Source organism: Lissotriton helveticus, chromosome 3_2, assembly GCF_964261635.1.
Source record: "Lissotriton helveticus chromosome 3_2, aLisHel1.1, whole genome shotgun sequence".
Taxonomy (NCBI): Eukaryota; Metazoa; Chordata; class Amphibia; order Caudata; family Salamandridae; genus Lissotriton; species Lissotriton helveticus.
This window is the reverse complement of record NC_136062.1, coordinates 249,358,938-249,382,375: the sequence shown is the minus strand read 5'-3', so window position 1 is coordinate 249,382,375 and position 23,438 is coordinate 249,358,938. Positions and strand designations below refer to the sequence as shown.

Below are 23,438 nucleotides of genomic sequence, written 5' to 3'. Positions count from 1 at the left end.
GTATAAATGGTATGTCCCCCCTCTCCCGCCACCCCCATCCCAACCCCAAGTTCCCTTAGTGTTATGTTCCATATAGAATGTTTATTCTTGGTTGTGGAAACTGCGAGTGGCAGTTACTGGGGAGGAACCTGGATATGGCTGCCAGGGGCTCATTTCCCAGAGTTGCAGCTACCCGATTTGGCCCCATCTCAGTAGAGTTGGGCTCCACGGCTTAAGGCAGTGAATGGTGATACAGGGTTTTGCATACACCAATCCCAGTGTTTATTCTTTATTGTGGAAACTGTGAGGCAGTTAGTGGGGAGGAACCAGGATATGGTTGTGGCTGGGGTTTTTCATTCCAGAATAAAACCTGTTGAAGCTTCCTTTCTCTACTTCGTATTTCTTTTGGACATTGGAAGACTACGAGTGTGTTTCACATAGGGTCTTCAATTTTCCTTTCTTTACCTTTATAAGTTTCACAGCAAAAGGACATAACCAATTTCCTGATGATCTACCATCACATTTTCACTGAACCAAATAAAACCATTGGGCAACATCTGTACCGATACCCTGCCACTAGAAAAGCAGAGCTAGTAAAAGAAGAACCATGTTGTCCCAAAACAAGATGAAAGTATAAGATTTGCATTGTCTTCAGGCACATCAATGAATTTCCTACTTTGATATGGACTCCTTACTCATATTGAATACGTGATTGTCCGCTGAAGAATGCCCAATAGGTTATTGTCAAATTCTCCAAGTGGTTATTCCTCATGGTTACTGTTATACCCATTGACCTACAGGGCGCACCTACCATGTTTCAAAAACGTTTGGAATAAATACTAACTCCCCATCAAGCTTAAGTGGATGACATTATTGTTTATAATACAGATTGTCAGAGTCATTTACAAAATCAGAGAGACACCATTAATCACTAATAAACTAGGTCTTCAATATCATTCTGCCTAAAGCTTGACAATTGCCTGACAAGTTTCATCCTTAATTTAGTCTAGGAGAATGGTGCAATCAAACTAGTAGTCAAACTAGTAGCAATTACAGACACACCACTCACCCAAGCTAAGAAGCATATGAGTGCAAGCTTAGGGATAGTAGGGATATTATAGGCTTGTCCCTAACTTTGAAACTATCTTTGCTCCCTTGACCAATCTCTTAAAGAACTCTGTTCCTCACAAACTGCCATCCCCTACATTCTTCTGCATTGGAACTTTTTCTAGCTTAAAGCATACTTCAAGTGATTGACAAACCATGTCCTCCCTAGACATAGGCCTCCAGGGTGAGGTTGGAGGCAGTGTTGTCACAGCGCAAGAAGGACCGGTAGTTTACTTTAGTAGAAAACTCCATTCCAGAGAAGCCAATCACTCCACCCTGGACAAGGAGTGTGGCACAATTAAATGGGTTGTTGATTGCCCACAACACTAACCGCTACTCTACACTGACCAGGCCCCTCCCTTTGCTGGCTTATCATAGGGAGCCAAACTACAGTTCTCAGATGATTCCTTTCCTTGCGGTCACCTGCTTTGTGCATGGTCGTTTGTAGGGCATTCGCAACCGAACGCGGATTTTTTCTCCCGGTATTCCTTGCATGAATTTCCTTTACAGTTAAATGTATGGGTATGCGGCGACCCTTTACTCTCTTACTGACCCAGCTCCTCCATTTGCTGGTTCCCTGGAAATATTACCCCATCCTGAGACCGGTAGGCACTGAGATTGAAGGACGGCCCACTCAGCTCAGTTACTCCATCAGGCTCTGGTAGCATGAGAGGTTGGGCCGGCCCTCTCTACAGAAACAGAGATGTATGGGGGATTTTTCTCTGCACTAGACTATTTCACTCAAGGGGGAAGACAAGTGAGGCTGTCAACACTATTACATGAGGAATCAAGGAAGAACTGGCACTGGCTGGACCAGGGTGATGAACCCGACACGAAGAAAAAGGGAAGATGGAAAGAGCCCGACAGCATCACCAGATTGCAAGACCCAGGACTCACCAGAACTGCTTATTCCAGTCCCTGGCGAAACCACTCACAGGCCTAGTAAACGAGCGGAGCTGGTTCCAAGTCCCCAAGACCCAGGGCCCGTGTTGTGGCCTGTAAAAATATACACTGCATGGGGCTGTGGGTGGGAAGACGGAGGGATTGAAGGAGGAGAGAAGATTGATGGGAGGAAGGGGGGGGGAGGGGACAGACACTCTAGTATATAATGTTGGCACATTCTGTAAGCTCAGACACTCGTGAGCCTCGTGTTTCTGTTTTCACACTGGTCTCGACCCTAGTCCATGTGCACGGCCCACCATAACCCCCTCAAACTAACCCAAACTTGCAGGTATTTTACTACCAGCTACTAAGTTTTGTTCTCCAAAGAGTACCGTGAAAATCCATGGAAGGCCTCGCCGTCAAAAAGAGAAGCATGCTTGGACTACTGCTTGCATGTTTTTATGAGTTCTACTATAAAGAACTTCAGTCTGACATTTGGCCTTTCTTTTGACTTAATAGTACATTGTGGGAACAACCGTGGCCATGTCAATATTGGAAAACACACTGGACTAAGGCACGAATATGTTTTGGTCTCAAGAACATATTGCCATAGTTTACTGTCCCTGGCACTGAGGGTACTTTTAATGTGCGGATGTGCTCCTTCTGAAAGAGCACAATGGAGTCACTCACAGTGATGTTAGCCAATGGGTAAAGTAGGTTAACCCATTCCCCCATGATTTATGCTCTAGTGGGCACAGGAAAAATATCAGCGACACAACAGACAAATGTATAAAGAGGGATGGCCAAAAAAAATCTATAAAAAACATTTAAAATTGTACTCAATTCTAGAGGTATTGGCGAAAACTAGAAACTATTAATCATCACTCATAGAGTGACCCATTGGACTGTCCCGGGTACAATAGGCAGTGTGTTACCTAACACCAGTGGCCTTGGTAATGGAATGCAGAAAAGGCAGGCAGCTGTACCATGTGTATGCGTACAATGATCACTTAAAAGTGCATAAAATAGGACCAAATCTTTATTTTGTAATTATCTCACAGAGATTAAACATTGGCTCAATTATCCTTCACTTAACATGTATTTGAACCTTCTTAAGTATGAAAATATAGATTTACTTCCCCCTGAAAGCATACTAACACGATAAAGCCCTTGGTCAGACAGACAGCAATGTGGTAATTACAGGATGTAGTTGCTTTGTATGAATGTTCCTGCAGTGTTACAGAGCACTATCACCGCCACCAGCATGTCTTGCCTTGTAATAAGAAAGCCACATGATTCCGTAGTTAGCTGTCCTTGTGACATGACTCCATGGGAGGTCACAGACTTTCTGTAGACTCTTCCTGTCACATGGGAGCGCTACGGCAACCTAGGCGCTGAGTTACATTCACAGTCTCCAAATACTATTTTCCAGCCTACACATATATATGTATTGTAAAAAAAAACCACAATGCTCGGCTATTTTTATTGCACAAAGAGCGGTGGTTTCAAAACCTGGAATAAATGGGAATGTCATACCTGTAAAGCATTTTTCGTAATTTAAATGAGTAACCTCATTATTGTGAATTTATTATTCCAACTAAGGCAAAGCCTAGAATTATTTTAATGTATTTTAAAGTGCAAGACATGTCACTTGTATTATGGTCTAATAATAATATCTTTGGTTTCTAGCAACATTTCAAACCATGTCACTTTTTCAGCAGGACTTCTTGAAAACTGAGAGGTTGTAAGTGCTACAGGAAGTCGTCAATTGCATTATTATACCATAATTAATTTTACCCTTGCGTTGTAAGTTACCATTTGAATATTCTCTCTGATTTGTTAATGTAAATTTGCCTATGGTATATGCAATGTAACTCTTTCTGAAAAAAATACTACTGACCCACAAGACATTATCTAGTAACACATGTATCTGATGATTGCGATTTTACCTACTACCATCTAACTTCAATAAAATTCTCTTTGTAGATTATCTGTGATAAGAAGTTGAAAGTGGGCTAGCAAAATCCAATATGCTATGCTTATTTATTAACATATATTGCATATCTATATGTACACACCTGTTCAATATGATCAGGTTGGTGGTCGATTGCAGCATTTTGAGAGGGTTGCTTTGTGTAGAACTGCAGTCCAAGTACGTCTTACCAACAGAACACGTTAGGTACCTCTGCAGTACAAGAACACAGTGAGTCTGTCCCATTCACACACACAGTATCCATGAGCCATCTCTACGTTGCAAACCCCTCTGCACAATGACAACCATAATGTGATGACAATAGTTTGCATTTCATATAAAAAGCTTGATTGGAAGAAAAAAAGTCACTGGTGGGCAACAGCAGGCACCCGCTGCAAGCATAAGGCGGCTCTGGCATACTTTGTTATGTCAGTAGTGAAAATACTTCAAACTGCACTCTGGTCCTTTCTCCAAGTATGTCTTAAATTCCCATACCCCCATCGCCAGGATCTGTACATGTGATGAGTTATCAAATTGGTTTCACATTTTCTTCTCAAATAACAGGCTACTTGTTGTGATATTTGCTTTCAACTGCTGGTGTCATCCTAATCTGCTGGTTCAGAAGGCCCCATGCAGGTGAGACCGCTTTGATCTCCTGGAGGCTGCATACTGTCGGTTGTTGCAATCTGCCTTGTTCCTGGATTGATATCCTTCACTGCTGACAGTAACCTGCCTCACTCCCCACCCCACCAACCAAGACGATTGAGGGGTAACAGTTCCATGCCAAGTTTTCACTTAGCACTCTCAATCTGAAACCGTGGCCGTGCATGCATCATGCACCGCTTGTGCTTCATGGTTAGCCCATAGTCAGCAGACATGTCAGGCTTCTCGTCATCGGCCAAGCTAAACTCAAGCTGCTGAACTAAGGTGGTGAGGAAGAGGAAGACCTCCATGCGGCCGATGTGCTCCCCGATGCATCGCCTTTTTCCCAGGCCAAACGTCATGACTTTTTCAGCCTCAGTCTTGTTCACACTGGTCCCCTCAGCAGAGAGGAAGCGATCCGGATTAAATGTGAACGGATCCTTCCAGATCTTCCTGCAAAGACACAAGACAACAACTTAAAGTTCTGGTCGTATGGTCTCACTGCAAGCTACAATCATATTTGGAGTTGTATACAAGTCCTTCTATAGCAAAAAGTCTACAGCAAAGAACTATTAGATGCAACTCCTGTGCAAGATTATCTAATCCCTGAGCAAGAACAAATTACATTTGGTCTTCCCCTAGCAACATGGACTTTCTTGAAAATTCTGATTCCTTCTTGTGTCGACGCCTTAAAACAGATGCATAGAATTGTGGTAAAGCGGCACTAGTAGGAGGCTGAATGATCTATCACAAGAACAAACTACCAAATACTAGAAGAGACTACAATGCCTTTCACACCCAAGGAGCGGGCGGAGCTACCTTGCTCTTCTTGCCTGAGCTACTCTTCCATCCTTCCATGGAAATTCGTCTGATTCAACCATCCCAAGTGAGTAAGCAGCACAGCAATGTGTTGATGTCGGGATTGTGCAGAATACTGAGGCTAGGAACACCAGCATATGCTACTATTGTGGACAGAATATCAAGGGACCCAATACTGAAATGTAAGTGCATGTAGAAGAAGTATAGATTTACTAGTCTTAACTCCACATAAATGCACCTTGAAGGTTTCAAAACAACACAGTGGTCCAGCACACTTGATTCAGATTTACAAAATAATTAATAACGTTTTCACAGAAGTGATCTTTGCTATGTCTTAAACATTCTTTTCACATAATTAATTCTCATATTTGAGCAAAAAAGGCAATTCAGCAGAAGTGTTCTTTTTAGATTCTTTATTGAAGACTTCTTTTTCAGACAGGGTAAAAACCGTAGCCAACGCAGACTTCTTCAGGGCTACAAAAAACATATATATACACAAAATTACTTCCCATGAATTATACCATTTTTACTTTATAAACATTAAAAATACAATTACAATACATATTATTTTAAAAACCAACTCATTAGAAATACATATTTTATAACATTTTCTATAAGCAAGATGATCATTAAAGGAGCTGTGTAAAGCATGACTCTCATGACCAAACAACATTCAGAAATATTCTGCTGATTTTGCCACATTTTATATAGACCTGGCTTACCAGGCATTATTGTCCCACAACTAGTGACATTCCCTAACATAATTGAAAAATGATATTCTTACCAAAAACAATGCACCCTGTTCTTATCCTTTATTGAGATGTAGCGTTGTGCATTGTTTTTGGTAAGAATATCATTTTTCAATTATATTAGGGAATGTCACTACTTCTGGGACAATTATGCCTGTGCCCCTCTCCACCAGGGACACGGAAGTTTGATAAAAAGTAGTGAAAAGTGTTTATGTAATACACTCTGAAGATAAATTCAGGTTTATATAAAAAGTGGCAAAATCTGAAGAATATTTCTGAATGTTGTTTGGTCATGATATTCATGCTTTACACAGCTCTTTCAATGATCACCTTGTTTATAGAAAATATTATAAAATATGTAGTTCTAATGAGTGGGTTTTTAGAATAAAATGGATTGTAAATGTATTTTTAATGTTTATAAAGTAAAGATGGAATAATTCATGGTAAGTATTTTTGTATATATGTAAGTTGTTTGTAGCCCTGAAGTAGTCCGCGAGGACGAAACGCTTTGGCTACGGTTTTTACCCTGTCTGAAAAGAAAAGTCTTCAATAAAGAATCTAAAAAGAACACTTCTACTGAATAGCCTTTTTTGCTCAAATATGAGAATTGATTATGTGAAAAGAATGTTTAAGACATAACAAGGATCAATTCTGTGAAAACGGTATTAATTATTTTGCAAATAGGAATCAAGTGTGCTGGACCACTGTGTTGTTTTGATATTGAGAGATTTGTGTGTATCTCTGGAGGATTAGGGGTATTGAGTCTACGGTCCCTAGCACCTTGCAAATTTCATTACTAAATACTCCACTAAAAGATAGGTTCAATCTGTTTTGCCTCAATCCCCTTCCAATTTGCATTGCACCTTGAAGATATATTGTCTCGTTCCTTACGTTTAGGGTTTGCTAGCTTTTTGGATTAGAGGAGCTGCTGTTTGAAATTTTTCTTAAAGGCAAAACGAAGGTGATGGGTGAACATATGTTCAACAAAAATGAACAAATAATTTTCAGGTGTCACCCTGCAACACACATGATGTAGTAGCCACCTTCTTTTATGAGCCTTCATTCCGTTCTGTCTCAGTGCTCATTTTGCTTTAAATTCTTAAACTTTCTCAGGGTTTTCCTTAGTATATTTCTGAAGTTACAGGATGAGCTTTTTTATAATTACAACGTAACGCGTTTTCCACCTTTTAGAGCTCATTAGGAGTAGAGTGATGGCTAAAAGCGGACTTATGGTTCTCAATATTCAACAGCAAATGTTCAAATATCTCTATGTGAGAGACGCAGAATATACTTGGAGTTTTTCAATAGGGTTTCTGTTACTTAAACCAGCAGCCCAAAAAAATACAGGTATTTGGGCACTTGTACTAATGAAACTATAGAAGTCAATGCTTAGCATTACCTACTAATATATGGCTTAGACGAGACTCAAAATCTAAAATACTTTTGTTCCAGAAGGCTAGCAAAATATACATTTTGTAACCTAACGGCTAAAATATAGTTCTTTGCTTTTGAGTACGCGTGCACCCATCACCTTCATTTTTAAATTGTGATTCTGTGAACATTTCAAATCAAATATCAACACACATGGGAGACTGCACTTATAGAAGTACACCATGAGGGAATTACAAGATGGTCTTCTTGAAGCCCCAAGGAGTGGTTAAGGTTCCAGGGCAGGGTCATTCTTATTTTAAGATGCCAAGAGTAAATTATCCACATCTGGAAGTGCTAATGGGACTGGCAGATGGATATGTTGAGGCAGTACAGGTGAGAACCACTGCTATGGGGAAGAGGTGTGTTCAAGGCACAGGTTTACTGAGCTAGTTAGATCTCTCTTTGGCCAGAGAGTCCATGTAATGGCACTGCACTCTTATTAAAAGCTGAAGTTTTCTTCTCGTTCATATTAGTTTCTTGCTGTAGCCTTAAACCATGTGGGGGTTAATCAGTGCTATTGGTGCAAAGCTAGAGGGCCATCTAAAGCCATTCTAAAATTGACGCCTGTATTTCACAAAACCATAATGGAGAAACCATCAAAACCGTTTAGTTATGAAAAAAAACTTTGAGTGATAGTGTAATTTGGAAGTATATGTTACTCTGAACTGGCACTTAAAATTGGTTGCTCTTATATTTCTGTATTTACATCTTCTTTCATACAGAGTGTTAAGCGTGTGCATTTTATTTTCAATTTTGGTGCACATCACACCAGACCCTTGCTCTGAAGGAACACACAATATTTATTCAGATCCTAACACGGTCCCACTCACCCACAAAAGTGTTCCGGCAAAATTTGAAATTTTGCTTCAAAGAAAACATGGACAGAAACTCGTTTTTGCTCCTGCCAGAGTATGGGTAACAAATTCAGTAAGAACACAAATAATTGACTTATTTGCTTCATCTTTTTAAGGGTCATCTTAGTCCAATGTAAGGATGCGAAACGCCCCCTCATTGGAAGACTTCCGGAAGAAGCTCAAGACATGGGTGTTTGACAAAGGATCACAAAACTCCAGCACCTGGAGGCCCCATGGGGTGACAAGATGCACTATACAAGAATTGATTGACTCATTGAAAGAAAGTTTGGACAATTTTGTCATACTGAGAAAGTGATTATATATTTTAAACAAGGATTTTATATTTGAAACTATCTAAACATAATTGAATTGAGGTATGAAGACAGTATTGAGATCAGAGGGTTTGATCACCAACAGATGGAAGACACCCTCAGGCACTGTGAGACTTCGACTTCCCCTTTCAGATCCAAATACGGTTATGGTCTTGTTGAGCCAATTTGCCTTTTTGCAAGACTACTTACTCATCGTGGTTCACTTGCCACTGGTTCACAAACACACAGGTGTCCTTGGGAACGTAGTAACCATTCAAGGAAGTGTTTCTTGTCGTGCTGAAAGACAGAATGTCAAAACAACTTACAAAACAGTCCAAACCACAGTCAGTCTGTTCAAAGAAGATAAATTATGTAAACCAGTAAATCTTAAACTTACATGAAGTTATACTATAGCTTATAAGTTTTATGTCACAGAAATTCAGAGCATTAAGTATGGTAAGGGTTTCAGAAGCAAATACCACCTTCTGTGAGCGAATGTTGAGGTATGTGGCTTGATTTTTGCTAAATAGTATCCTCGGCCTTAAAAATTAGAAATAGTTGACAATAAGGAGGTAGTGTTTGGTGTTCACATACCCTTGAGGTGGACTGACCATAGATGATTCAGGAGTTGTTCTGAAAGGACAATACCGCTGAAAGACCGGTAGGATATAACCAATTCATCACATAAAAATACATTTGAGATTTCCCAACAGGCTATTGCTTATGTAAGGTTTAAACGTGTGTTATAGAGCTACCCCTCGCTGTATTCTTTCTGATTCTAGATTGTGTGTTAATCCTGAAACTAACAGGCATGGGAATGAAAACTGAAATGAAACATTGAAACTACCATGAAAATTAAATCGATGTCTGTAAATGCCATGAAACTCAAATGAACAAATGTGGCACTAAAATCCAACAATGAAACTGAATTCAAACTTCAACACTGACATTGAACGTGAATTATCACTGAACATTGCATGACAAATTAAGACAGTAAAGCAAAACTTAAATCAAACGCTTTCATGTTTAATATTTAAAACTAAATGCACATGCTAACAGTTATCAAGCACTTATTACCATCAAACTAAAATAAATTACTGACATCACATACCAAACATTTTAAATTTACACTGAAACCAATGACTGAAAATTCATATGGATTTAGACAACAAATCGAAGGTTGAACTGTTACAAAGCACTAAACGTATCATAAAAATTGAGTGAATGTAAAAATTAACTGAAATCAAACGCTAAAGATTAAATAAAACACACAAACTAAAACACTCAACCTAATAAGAAACTACAATTAAACACTGCACCTAACATAAATAGTGAAAGTAACTCCTGATGTACGTTGTTGGTGCAGAAATGTGACTGTTTTGCTTCTTTTTTATTCTTGTTTTTAAATACCAGTAAGGTGGGTTAAAATAAACTGAAATCAAGCACAAACTAAAATCAAATACTTAAAACAGCACCGATCTCAGTCCAGACAGTGAAACTGTAACCAAACACTGCAGTGAATCTAGAAATGAAATGAAGCTGATTTTAAGCTCAAATAAACTAAAAGAAATACCAAACACTGAACATTCATATGACTTGTAGTCCGAACACTCAAACCAACAGAAACTAGAAAACCACTTAATCACGTGCATGTCATGGGTCTTCAGGTAGGAAAAGAAGGATGTTTAATAGATCTGTACTGTTTACGGTCTGGCTTGACAGTGCAGCTGTCACCAGATAATTATGTGAGCAACACTAGGGAAGGGCTATGCCTCCGTCTACATGTGGGGAGTCAGGAGTACATGTGTTGATTGGGCAGAAGTTGTGGGATTCTGCAAGAAAAAGCTTGCCCTACACACAGCTGAGACAAGAGTACATATTTTGATTGGGCAGAAGTTGTGTGCTTCCACAAAAAAAGTGATTGCCCACCACACAGCTGATGCTGTATTAGAGTATGTACTTGAAGCCCCGCCCACTCTCTGTTCATATTTGTCATTTGCTTTCGTCATTGTCCTTCTTAACCTTTCCCATGCGTCGGACGGCCGTCACGGTAGGAGTGTGCGGAGGACAGCCACCGGCCGTCCAACCTGCGCCCGCGTCATTTTTTTCCGCACTGTAGCGGAATGTCCGCCGCAGAGAAGCGATTAAATACTGGCATCTGATTTGTTATTAGGCTTGTTTGTCCCTTCTTAGTACCGCCTTGTCTTCATTTGTAACCTCCCATGAAGACTGGCCCTTTTACTACGGTTGTTACACGGTACGTCTTCCTTAATATGTAAGCACTATTTTCTTTAATAAGTTTCTCTTACTGCAGGAGGGCTTCTCGTGCACAGTTGTGACCACTGGCTTATTCATTTACCTTGTAGCAAACGGGAAGCTCTTCAGTGGACATGGGAGACAGAAGGGGGCAACTCACTGATGCCATCAGGTATTTGGAATCCAATAGGTCTCGCATTTGCGAGAGTTTAAGCTATTGGCATTGTAAATGACAATGCCTTTTATTTAGGTTTTAAAAACCAGAACATAAATAAAAGGCCTTGTCATTTCAAATGACAATAGCTCAAACTTGCATAAATGCAAGACGAATTGCATTGCAGATGCTTGTTTATTTATTCAGTTTCCTAAGCCTGAACTTTCAGGGGCACACACATGACAATTGAATGCTACTAAAGTGTTTAAGATAACTAGATAAGTTATTTAGTTTTTCTCTGGCAGCAGCACAGATGGCAGGGGGGGCAGCTATTAACCTACATGGATGTTTAGGTCTGGTTTGTAATGCTTCCTATTACCATACACATTACTTTAAAGCCATACCTACTTGCATTGCCAATGGTACCTTGTTTTATTTGAACTTTTGCCTTCACTATGCAGAGAACCTGACTACGGGTAATAACAAGGCAGCGTAGTGTCCATTGTGCAAACCATAAAAACTGAAGCACTCTGAAAGGACTTCAGTTCCGCTGCCTCTGGGCTGAATCTGATTTGAATTATGCCTCGTTGCACGGCAGGCTACATGTTTTCTTAGGATTTAAACAATTGCTTTTAAACATGCATCAGATTTATAGCAGTGGATCACTGCTTGCAAAACATGTCTGCGGTAGCGAAAAATCTGTCCTGTGGCCTCAGCCTCAAGCCTTCAGAGTTAAAAGGCCAGAGGCCAAATCTGTGGTCCCTTAATGGGACATGTGGTTTTCACTCAGTATTTTATAGGAGTTTGCACGTGCTTTTCTAGGCGGAACTCTTGATTAATTTCCTGCTGCTGTAGCCTCTGCGGAAGCGGGGGCCTTCCCAGGCTCCCAGCCTCTCTGGGGTTTGGCCAACCCCTGCATTAGAGCGAATTGTGCCTGGCAATGAGGTCAGCAGTATCTGAAGGCTTGTAGGTATCCATATGTTTAAAGTGGAGCGTGCCACAGTGGACTCGTTTGCGCAGTTCGAGAACATGTGGAGTTGTGGTTAAGTAAGTATTAATGTAAATAGGGGGTAATGGGCGTCTGCAATACATATATGCATAGGAAACAAACATTGGCAAAGCCAATAGGGTTGTCCATAGGATTGTCCTTGGCAGAGTATTCAGTTTAATAATACTTAATTGTATTACAAAAATCCACATAGTTATCCAATAACAGCAACTTTAACACTTACAACCAGCCCTGCTACTAAACTCTGACGAGATAAGAACATTTTTAATTAGGCAAATGCGAACTAAGGGAAGAGGCAGAGTGCCGTCACTACAAGTAAAGGGTGCAAATACTGATCCATTGCATATGCTGTGATGAGTGGAAGCAAAACGGGAATGATAATTTAACTGACCAATTAATGAAGAACTGACCAAAAACCCAGCTATATATTGTAGATTAGGTATGAATTCTTGTAAAAAAAACAATTCTTGGGAAAAATAATTGGCTGTCCAAACAGCTAAAGCTGGCCAGACCGAAAAATCATATACAGCTATTTGGAAAAAGGGACTATAAAAGTACAAATTAACTCCATCTGGTGTGCGCTTTGCAAACCCGCTATAATAATACATGTTTGTAATGCAATAGAAAAGCTTAGAGCCATGAAAGTGTATGCCATCCTGAGCTGTAAAAACGTGTATGGCACTTGGGATATATCTGTACCAACTCATGATAGGTGTGATTATTACTCTTTGAGTGCTACTCCTTTTATTGGTCTTGGAAAGACGTATGGTTCCTCCTGGTATTCCAGAAAAAAGGGACACAACATTTTTGCAGTAAGTCTGTTGATATCCTGAGCTATCTAATCAACTAATAAAATTAAACAAGTTCAGCTAAAGGGGTAGGACAGGACAGGGAATTCACATATCCTCACAAGGGAATCCTGAGCTCTACTGATAGGTCACAACCTCTAAAAGATCTCATTGGCTCCGGCCTTTCGAAGAAGGCAGTCTTTGCTATGCAAAGCAGGATAATGCCTGAACCTCCTTGTGTCGTGAAGTTGAAGAAAAGACTACATTACTGTAACATAAATGGGTGACAGTTCAGGGACTTACCTGTGTGGGATTGTGAAAGGCACAAAGGATGAATGGCGGAACATCTCCAAGATGAATGCTTCGGCGTATGGCAGCATGGCCTTGTCCGACACCCTGGGCCTTCTCTCTTTGCCAATGATGTGATCTGTGGAAAATACCAGATAGGTCAGGGCCAGGCTAATGTTTGGCCCAGGGCATGCAGGCGCACTTCTAGCAGAGGGGAAACTTATGGTGCATATACCACTTACCCAGCTCTGCCTGCAGTTTCTTCTGTATTTCTGGATAAGCCACAAGGTACATGAGACTCCAGGATAGGGCTGTTGTGACTGTGTCAAACCCTAGCAAAGAAGACGGAAAAAGATGGAGGTGAGCAGAGGATGACTTTACGAGAAGAGGCGGGTCTGGAACTATCATGGTGCACATAAGTTAAATCTGCAGTTTTGGGTGGATGGGAGCTGCTGTCACACATGTATAGTTTGCCTAGAATGCTTTGTTAAGTCACCCCTCTCCAACACTTTCCCATACATATGCGATCACCTCCTGGGACACAGCTTGTTTGTTATTCTGGGCAGCTCTAAGAACGGATGCTGCTGGTTGGTTTTACATTTACACACACTACAAAGTGTGGTTTGGGCTGGCCCATTAAGATGAGGTACGATCTGGCCCCACTGAGCTGTTGTCTAGTTTATATGTACTTCACTGACAGGAGTTCTCTAATCCACTGTCCCTTTGTTAAGGTTACTTATTTTTGCAGGTGTCATTTTCTGAATTAGGGTAACAAAGAGCTTGAAGGCTTACCAGCTCCGAAAAGATCATTGACAATGTTGACTATCTTCTGGTCGGACATCTGGATGTTGGCGTTCTCGTCCACCTTCTTCTCCTGGCAGTGGTCGATCAGAGAGTCTGTTATGTCCCGGATATTATCCTGGAGGACAGGCCAGAAAGTTAAAACAGTGTTGGGGGTGGCCATAGACCAGCAGAGAGTGGGGAATGATAATGAGAGAGATTCAAAAGAAGGAGAACCAAAAAAAGAGCAGACCTCGTCTGTTACCTCTACGCAACATGTGTAATTCTGACCCTTATTACATGTCCCTCCCCATGGACATCTCCCTCTATTGCAACGTTTATTTGATACCTTGCTTAGGTTATTCTCTCAAGTGTGCTGTACAGTACCCCCTTTATAGGAGACTCCTAAAACGGAGGACTTGCCACTTACCTTGTCAAAGTTCTGGTAGTGCTGCTTGACCAGCCGCTGTATAAAGGCCAACACTTTAGCATTGACACGCTTGAAATTCTCCATGCTGCGGCTTGGCAAGTACTGGAATATAGGAATGAAGTCGGCTGGGTTCCCAGAGCCTGCAGCCCTCCCAAACTCATCAGTCAGATCCACCAGGCTAACCAGCTCCTGGTCTTCGTGGCTATAGCGGGTGGCAAAGCACATTGTACTAATTACATTGGCAACCGATACCACAACGTAGCGGCATGGGTCAAAGCCACCCTGTGACTCCATTAGTTCTGCAAACTTGCTGACCAGGTAGTCGGCCTCTTTGCAAATGTACTCCTCTACCAGGCAGGAGCAGGAAGAACCAGTGCAGGGTGCAGAAGCAAAGGCCTTTAGAGCACTCTGGGCAAGTCTACGACGGGCCTTCCATACCTCACCACAGTCGCTGCTGAATGCCAGACTCTGGCCATCACCAACGTGGCGGAAGGTGTAGAGGTCTGGCCGTCCAGCGAAGTCATCTCCTTGCCTGACCAGGGCCTGTTTGATAGTGTCGAGCCCGCTCAGCACCAGCACTGAGCGCATGCCGATCTGGATCTGCATCACCTCGCCGTAGGTCAGGGCCATCTCTGTAAGGCTAAGGTGCGGGTTCTTGCCCAGCTTCAGCACATTGCCGATCAGCGGGTATGGTCTAGGGCCAGGTACCTTCTTGAGTCCCTTTGGGATCTTCTTGTGGAAGGAACGTAGAAACAGGAACACCAAACATAAAAAGGTAGTGGCAAAAAGGAGCTGGTCAACTGAGGTGGTCCCTACCAGGGGCAGTAGAAAGCAGGCCATCTCTGCAGATCACAGAAGCTGTCAAGAAGACAAAGGAAATAAGGGAAAATCATCTTTGAGTTATAATGAAGAAAATAAACAGTTTCAGATGGTTTACAAAATGCACCTTTATGACTATAGACTTGTGTTACTATCTGCTCATAACATACAAGTACCACTACATACATTCACATTCAGTACATTCAAAACAAGATTTGCAAAGCCAGCTGGTCTGGGTTTAATGTGCTAATGCGTGCAGCACTAGCACATTAGAGCTAGACACGTGAGAGAGACCCAGCAGGGGCAGAGAGAGAGGTATAAAAATAAAATAATATATATAAAATAATAAAATAGTCCCTCGTGCTGTTCAGTGCAAGTATTAAAGTGAAGGTGGAAACCTCAAAAGGCCAATAGAATTAGGTCAACGATAAATACTCTACAGGCCTGAGCCAAGACACAATTAACAAAGTCTTGAACTGGTCGAAGAAAGCCAGTGTTTGAAAGAGGAGGACCCAAAGCCTAGGTCGGTTTGACAGCTGCCCTGTTTAAAAAAAAAACTAAAAAGTCCCACATTGCATCACAGACATACATGCTGACAGCATCAGTGACACTTCTGAATGAACAGCGAAACAATTATGTGAAGAACAGGCACTGGTTATAGGAGCCGAGAGTCTATGCAAACAGTTCCAGCAGAAAACATTGACTACCAAAGAAATATAGTTGAGCCCACAGTGCATCTCAGTCAAGAGTGTGAACATTCCCATGGCCAACTACTTACCACAGTTCATCCTCATGCAGGAACTACACAGTGATGGAGACTATTTGTTCCCACTATTCTGAGGTCATCTTATCCCTTCCACTGCCCCTTTGATTTCAAAGATTCTTAATTTTTAACAGTATTACCAATGGTGGGTTTAATTCTGTATGATCTGGGACATGTGTGATTGACCACATATTGTGGTAAGAGAAGAAACATGTACCCCTACCATCCACACTCAAAGTAGTGCTGTATTGACCAATTCTTACCAACTCAATTAGAATTGTTGAGAAGGCTTCACAATGGTATCTTGCCACAGTAGCTATAAGCTTACATGCTAGCAAACGTTGGTAAAATAAAACAAACAAAAAAATAGAAGTGATTTACTTCATAAAATGGGGACTGGCCACGTAAGGAAACTCCGTAAAGGGACAACTTAAACAATACGGTTTTTAGAAACAGGGTATTTTATAGAACTTAATGGTATGAAAATGAAAACGAAGACAGCCTCGTTCACAGTAAGAAAAGGAAAGTGTGCAAGATACTTTTCTCTGTACATGTCTGCACCGTTTTATTCTGGGGGTAACATTTCTGAAAAAATGGACGGGATGTGAGGGATGAGCTGTGGACAGCTCTGGATTATGGGAAATTTGTAATCATAGTGATGAGAAAAAGGGAGGAAACATCCTAAAAATAAATGTGACGCGACGGGGAAATCAATGAAAATGTAAAAATAAAGTTTTCAATTACAAATTCACTTTTGCATTATATTTCCGCTAGTGGGTTTTTTTATGTAGAAATTTTTGGCACAGGAGTTCTTTGAGGAATTTGCTAGAGTGCAGATTCTAAGGAGCACTCGCAGAATTATGTTGTGTAATCTTACTGAGTCTGAAATGTGCTCCAACCTCAGCAGCAGCCCCAAACGCATAAAGTTAATTTAGGACATGATTTTATTTTGCAGCTAACTTGCAAAGTACTTCCTGCACACAAACTGCCGCCATGTTGGCCTCCTGAAGTGGTGCCAAAAGCCCGGGTGATCGAGGCGGCCACTGGCAGCGTGGCGCGCGAGGGCAGGGCGGCATTCCAGCCGGCGATGCGTGGGTCGAAAGCGCGTTCAAAACTGGAACAGTGGGGGGCAGTAGTGTTCCACCAAAAGGAAAAAAAAAACAGAGTGGGCCGCTCGGCGAGGGGCGGGCTAGACTCACTGCAGAGAACTCGACATGCCTCTCTGGAAGACCAGCGAGGTTTATTAGGGAGCGTATCGTAGCCAAAGCATCTTTAAAGTGTTTCTGAGCTTCACTGGTTTTAGCAGCTGAGTGGAATATGCCACCGGTAGGAAACACAATTTACCCATACCACGCATGTGTCTAAAAAACAACAACAAAAATACACATGGAAGCCTTAAATCCCTGGCCGACAACTTTTTACTATATGTATTGCACTTGTACTTATATAGCGCTTACAACCGCCGTTGAGGAGTTATTTCATCACCTCATATGACAAATTAATTGTGCATTTATTTATGTTATGAAATGCCACATTGCACACAACATTAACAAATATATGTTTTTTTAACCTAATTTCTCTTTGTGTACTTCACTCCTCTTTTGTTGTTTCACCTCATATCTTCTGATATACTTTACCACTTCTCTCCCGCTCTGCTTCAACCCTCGTCCGCTGTACTTAAGCGCCAAATCGTATGCGCCAGGTCATCCCTTTCTCTTATTGTGCTTCCGACGTCCTTTCTCGTGCCCGCCATTACCCCTTCTTTACTGCTCTGCGTCCTCTTTACTTTATTCTCCCCTCGTGCTCTGATGCACGTTATTCCTCTTCTCCTGCGACGCACCAGCTCGCCTCACCTGGTGCACTTCAGCGTCCACCTTGGGATGCACTTCATCCTTCTCTCTTGCTCTGGTGCAACGCTGCTCTTCTGCTGTCCGTGACCCTCTCCTTCTGCAGCCACCCCCACTCTCCCGCTACACCTTTCTTCCTTTCCCTCAGCAACCCTCTCCCTTTCCTGGTCTCCTGCATCTTTTTCAGTATTTCATCCTACTGGTGTTGTCCCTCCTGCCCTGCTGCTCCACCTGTTGCACTTCTTCCCACGTGCCTTACTTCACCCGCCGCTTTCCTGCTGCACTCCACACAGTCTCCACTTTTGTTTTGCTGCACTTCTTCCTCCTTCCTTCTCAGGCGCACTTCACTTCCTCTGCTCCCCTGTTATAGCGCCCATGGCGCCGCCGCTGGCTGCACTTCATCGCCGCCCCTCCTGCTGCACTTCATCGCCGCCACCTCCCCTCCTCCCCCCCGCTGTACTCTCCGCCCCTCTCCCTCCTATTGAACCCACCCCTCTCCCGCTCGCACCTCTCACCTACTGCTCTTCTGTCTCCCTCCTGCTACCCCCCACCCGACCCCAACTCTGTCTTCCTCCCCAGGATGTCTGCTTCCCTCTGTGTCCTGTTTGGGTCTTAGCAACATTTGGGAGGATATTGGGGTGGGAGAGCTCTTACCTGCACGCTGTCTCCAGGAGCTCTGTGCAGGTATATGCAGGGCGGGTGCGGGTATATGCAGGGATGGTGCAGGGATTTTCAGAGATGGTGCGGGTACCTCTGCTGGGATGGTGCAGGGATTTTCAGAGATGGTGCGGGTACCTCTGCTGGGCTGGCGCAGGTACCTCTGCTGGGCTGGCGCAGGTACCTCTGCTGGGCTGGCGCAGGTACCTCTGCTGGGCTGGCGCAGGTACCTCTGCTGGGATGGCGCAGGTACCTCTGCTGGGATGGCGCAGGTACCTCTGCTGGGCTGGCGCAGGTACCTCTGCTGGGATGGCGCAGGTAACTGCAGGGCTGGCGCAGGTAGCTCTGCAGGGCTGGCGCAGGTACCTCTGCTGGGCTGGCGCAGGTACCTCTGCTGGGCTGCCGCAGGTACCTCTGCTGGGCTGGCGCAGGTACCTCTGCTGGGCTGGCGCAGGTACCTCTGCTGGGATGGCGCAGGTAACTGCAGGGCTGGCGCAGGTACCTCTGCAGGGCTGGCGCAGGTACCTCTGCTGGGCTGGCGCAGGTACCTCTGCAGGGCTGGCGCAGGTACCTCTGCTGTGCTGGCGCAGGTACCTCCCCTCTGGTGCTCTTCTTTCCCCGCTGTGGGAGTGCAGGGCACAGCTGGGCTGGTGCCGGCGCTCTGCAGGGATGCAGGTCCGCCTCAGCAGCGCGGTGCAGTCTTCTGCTGGGATGGCGCAGCTACCTCTGCTGATCACTTCTCTCTCTGAGTAGGAGGCAGAGCACCCTGAGCGCTATGCAGACGCCCACCCCTTATATCCACCTCTCCACCCGCGGATTGGCTCCCCGCCCTGGGTCATGTGGCCAAAGTACAATCACAGGCACTTGCGACACCCCCGCCCCCCCGCGAGGAGCCCGAGCCTCGCACGCACCTCTGAGCGCACGCAGCGGTCCTGGCACTGTGGCGCATATAATAATTACAAGGCACGGGGGAGAGGGGTACGGAGGGGGGGGGGGGGGGGGGGCAAGGTGCCAGGCAGCCCTTCCGGTGGGAGCCGGAGCCCAGAGCCGTACAGTTCAACATTTCAAGGGAGTGAATGTACACAGGGAGGCTGGAGGTGGAAAGTATTCTGAATAGTTTCTGGGAAAAAGGGTTAAGAGGTCCTAAACGCCTACTCCCTGGAGATTGAGCGTAGGATCTTCTTTTTTTTGGTTCCTGCCCTTGACAGGGGGAAACCCCTGACCCCCTAAAGTAAGCAAGTTTCAAATGGTTTGTCTGGGCAAGATTCCTTTTATCTATATTTTTCTGCAGGGAAACAATTGCAATGACGCACTGGTTTCACACAAGGTGTTGGTATATTTATGGGAACTCTATTCATGAGAGTTGGTGAAGGAAGACACAGGCAAAACGTGTTTCGCCCCCTTACATTGCCATCCGGCATGGGGCTTCCTCAGGGCGGGTAGGTATGTGTTTATTCACTTTCAGGATCGTGGGTATATCAAGGTATACTATTCTCAAATAGTGGGCGTAATGCCAGGTCGGGATGCAGTGTTCATCTATCTACCCACGACCCTGAAAGTGAATAAACACATACCTACCCGCCCTGAGGAAGCCCCATGCCGGATGGCCATGTAAGGGGGCGAAACACGTGTTGGCTGTGTCTTCCTTCACCCACTCTCACGAATAGAGTGCAACACCTTGTATGAAACCAGTGCGTCATTGGAACTTTTTTCCTGCATACAAATATAGATAAAAGGAATCTTGCCCAGACAAACCATTTGGAAAGTATTCTGACGGGGGTCCGCGGGAAAAATGAATGTGCAACAACATATACTTTATAAACACAGGGATGGGGCTGGAGTATTGGTGGGGGCGGTGTGTGGGGAATATTGTGTGGGAGTGTCAGAGACAAAGGGTGCACGAGATAAGGTACCACAAGGTCAGTTAGGATCAGTGGTCCCAATGATGACGTAAGGTCAGGGGCCCAGAACTGAGGAGACGTCAATGCGCCTCAGGTTCGAGGGAAGGTCTGGGGCAGTGGGACAGGCGGGAAACCCTAGAGGTGATGCAGGATCCGCTACAGGTGAAGTAAGAGACGCCAATCAACCTCAGTGGCCAAGACGGTATATGTCCCCAGGGTTTGGGGGGTTGGGAGATGGCTGGCAAACTGGCATGGGTGCAAATTCAGGACAATGAGTGTAAAAATTCAAGACAAAGGGTCAAAATTCAGGACAAAAATTCGGGGTAAAATGTACGTTTTACAGACATTAGAGGAGGTCGCGCAATATTACATAAGTAAATAGACAACCAACACAAGTCAAAATAAGTTTATATTAGGTTGAGAGAACCTTGCACTGCATCTGGTGTGTGCCCGAATAAAACTTAAATACCTGCATTTGCATATTAAAACAAAAAAAAGAAGAAAAAGATCAAAGGTGACAGCTTCTCAGAGCTTACCCCTCATTGAAAAAAACACCCACTCCGATCAATCATCACAATGGGATGTGAAGTGTAAAAGCTAAGGGGGCTAGGGGCCAGGGTAAACATGAAAATAATAATAGACCACAAGCAGAAACTTTGCACGATTGGGAAAAAAGAAATAAATAATAAAAGACATTATCAATCCTTGTGTGAGTTTAAGAGGGTAACAGTGGATGCACCTGGGTACTATGTGCCGAAATAAAACCTCCCCCCCCCCCCCCCCACCCCCTTCAGAGTTTGGCTCCTGGTGAGGTGACAGCCAGAGCCCATTAACAAAAGCAGTTTGCCAAGCCCTGGGCTCCGGCGGGCACGAGGAGGCCCAGCAAATGCTGTCACTGTGTAGAGGCCCATTATCATTCTATATGTGATAATTGGGCCGACCTACGGAATGATAATGGGCCGATAGCAGCCTGTGCCAGGTCGGGGAGGGGCTGCTCCAGGCCACTGATCACAGCGGGAGCGCGAGCTGCCCCTGCAGTGAGAGTTACAACTCTCTCAGGCTGCTGCTGGGGGGCAGCTCGCTCCAATGTCTGATATTAGGGACAAAAGGTGTCCTTGGAAGAAATCAAGAGGCCAACATTACGGGCTTCATGGACGGTTGGTCACCCTAGGGGGGTATGGGGAAACAGACACTTCAGGGGCGATGATAGGTAGTGGGACCCGGGAGTCGCAGTATGTGGGTGTCAAGCGTCACAGGAGGTCAGGATTCATTGGTGTTGGTGGGGGCTCAGCGGAGATGTCAGCGGAGCCCAGAAGGGGGGGGGGGGGGGGTCGGTGGAGATTGCGCCTGGGACGTGATGCGCCTGGGACGTGATTTCAAGCGATCCTGTATGTGAGTATTGAAGGCGAGGGTCTCCTCGGGTGAGTCTGTAATAAGAACCCGGAGCGATTGGTGTGTGGCGGGCGGGATTCTGGGGTCTCCAAATGGCAGTGAAGATAAGGGTCCTTCTAGCTTGAGGAGAGGGCAAAATCTACGGTGGGGATGTTCTGCGATCCTGTAGGAGTGGGGGCAATGAGACCCCAGGCCAGGGAACCCATGAGGTCAGTAAAAGCTCTGGAACCATCCGACCTCTCCAGGGCTCGGAGGCAGGGAAGGCACCGCAGGCGCTGGAGAAGTCGGAACTCTACCCGAAGCTATTGGAGCGCTTATGTGAGCACCGGTTACATTATTTAAGGACACATTCATTTTTTTTATGGTAGGCACGGGGAGATTAATCGATTTGCTCAGAATCGCAGGGTGTTGAGCAGACGCCGAGACTCGAACCTGGTAGGCAACTCTGGCCTCTCCACGAGCCTCGCAGAATGAAGCGCTCGAGACAACCTGCTGCGCCTGCCACCCGAGAATGAACGGCAGGGCTGGTAGCGCGTCCACGCACAACACATTCAACATCCGGGCGCTCCCTACGTGGGCTTTCACCTGCAGGGGTTCGAGCCCCGGGGAGCAGGCGCCGGGCCCTAAATCTCGGCAACACACGTGGAAGTGTATCAAAGACCGAAGCAATACGGCCTCTCACACACACACTGACACACACATAAAGAAACATCACACGTGCATAACGCGCGCACCCAAGCAGAGCATGTTCTCACGAGAAAAAAAACACCTCTGCTTGATTAACTAAAACCGTCACTGAAAAGCAACACAATTTTACGTACTTTAAAAATGTGTAATAATCACAAAATTGTTAATGTCAACAATATTTACCTATTAATAACTACTGCTAATATTAATTATGGCGTTCTTAATTTGCCAAGATAATGAGTTGGGGCTATACAAAACTGGCAAATAAATAGACAGTGCTCGCTGCAACCAACAATGCACATAAGATTAAAACGAATCTTTTTTAACTGACCATAAACAGACACGTATATGGATTCACAACGACAAAAATGTTAAGGCTCTAACATTTAGTAATGACACCTTCCATGTGAGTACATTTTCTGGTATGTGACTTTCCGTGAGAATGTATTCGTCTTCGAACAGTTTTTCACCTTACGATTCGACATTTGTTTGGTATCGGAAGTTTTCGATATTTATTTAATAAAATTCGCAATAAATATGACACTAAAACAGCGCACAACGAAATATGCTATACTCCTTGTCGGTGGTTCAGAACAAGTTCAGTACTTTGTTCTGGGAATAATTCAGAATAGCAACTTTCGTTCAGATATCGATGGTGATGTGTGTATGTTGGAGAGGGGGTTTTATAATATAAAAGCTATGAAATATTTCAATTTTTTTTTCTAGAGCTAATACTATAAAAACATTCCCACAGCTGGTAACTAATATTTTCGTTCGTTCATTGATTCGGATTTCCCTACAGACCTCACATTTTGTATTTTACCAAATGTATTTCCCCCTTCTGGAAAACAATAAATAAAAGATTCGCAGCTTTTATTGTTCATGCTCAACAGCGCCCCGCCCACTTCGGGGGTGTTTCTA

The 23,438-nt window shown here is 44.0% G+C and overlaps 1 protein-coding gene across 3 annotated transcripts; it reads right to left on the bottom strand.

The window, feature by feature from the left end:
- Positions 1-3,001: 3,001 nt before the first annotated feature.
- On the bottom strand, positions 3,002-19,305 carry CYP1A1 (cytochrome P450 family 1 subfamily A member 1). Of its 3 annotated transcripts, none has more exons than XM_078685135.1 (8): positions 18,996-19,305; positions 18,535-18,928; positions 14,452-15,309; positions 14,034-14,160; positions 13,484-13,573; positions 13,257-13,380; positions 8,957-9,043; positions 3,002-5,035 (listed from the first exon to the last, which is right to left on the bottom strand). In XM_078685135.1, the coding sequence occupies exons 3-8, from the start codon at positions 15,289-15,291 to the stop codon at positions 4,732-4,734; spliced, it is 1,572 nt and encodes a 523-aa protein (XP_078541261.1). In that variant the 5' UTR covers positions 15,292-15,309; positions 18,535-18,928; positions 18,996-19,305; the 3' UTR covers positions 3,002-4,731. The 3 variants fall into 3 exon arrangements, with proteins under 3 accessions (XP_078541261.1, XP_078541262.1, XP_078541263.1); XM_078685136.1 differs by having other exon boundaries at positions 18,535-18,631; positions 18,676-19,300; XM_078685137.1 differs by lacking the exon at positions 18,535-18,928 and having other exon boundaries at positions 18,996-19,128.
- Positions 19,306-23,438: the final 4,133 nt, after the last annotated feature.

Bases quoted from the DNA above. Each gene is read 5' to 3' on its own strand.
- CYP1A1 (XM_078685135.1), bottom strand. From the start codon at position 15,291: ATGGCCTGCTTTCTACTGCCCCTGGTAGGGACCACCTCAGTTGACCAG. The intron at 14,161-14,451 runs GTAAGTGGCAAG...CCTGTCCTCCAG, and splicing joins ACTACCAGAACTTTGACAAG to GATAATATCCGGGACATAAC. The intron at 13,574-14,033 runs GTAAGCCTTCAA...CTTCTTTGCTAG, and splicing joins CAATGATCTTTTCGGAGCTG to GGTTTGACACAGTCACAACA.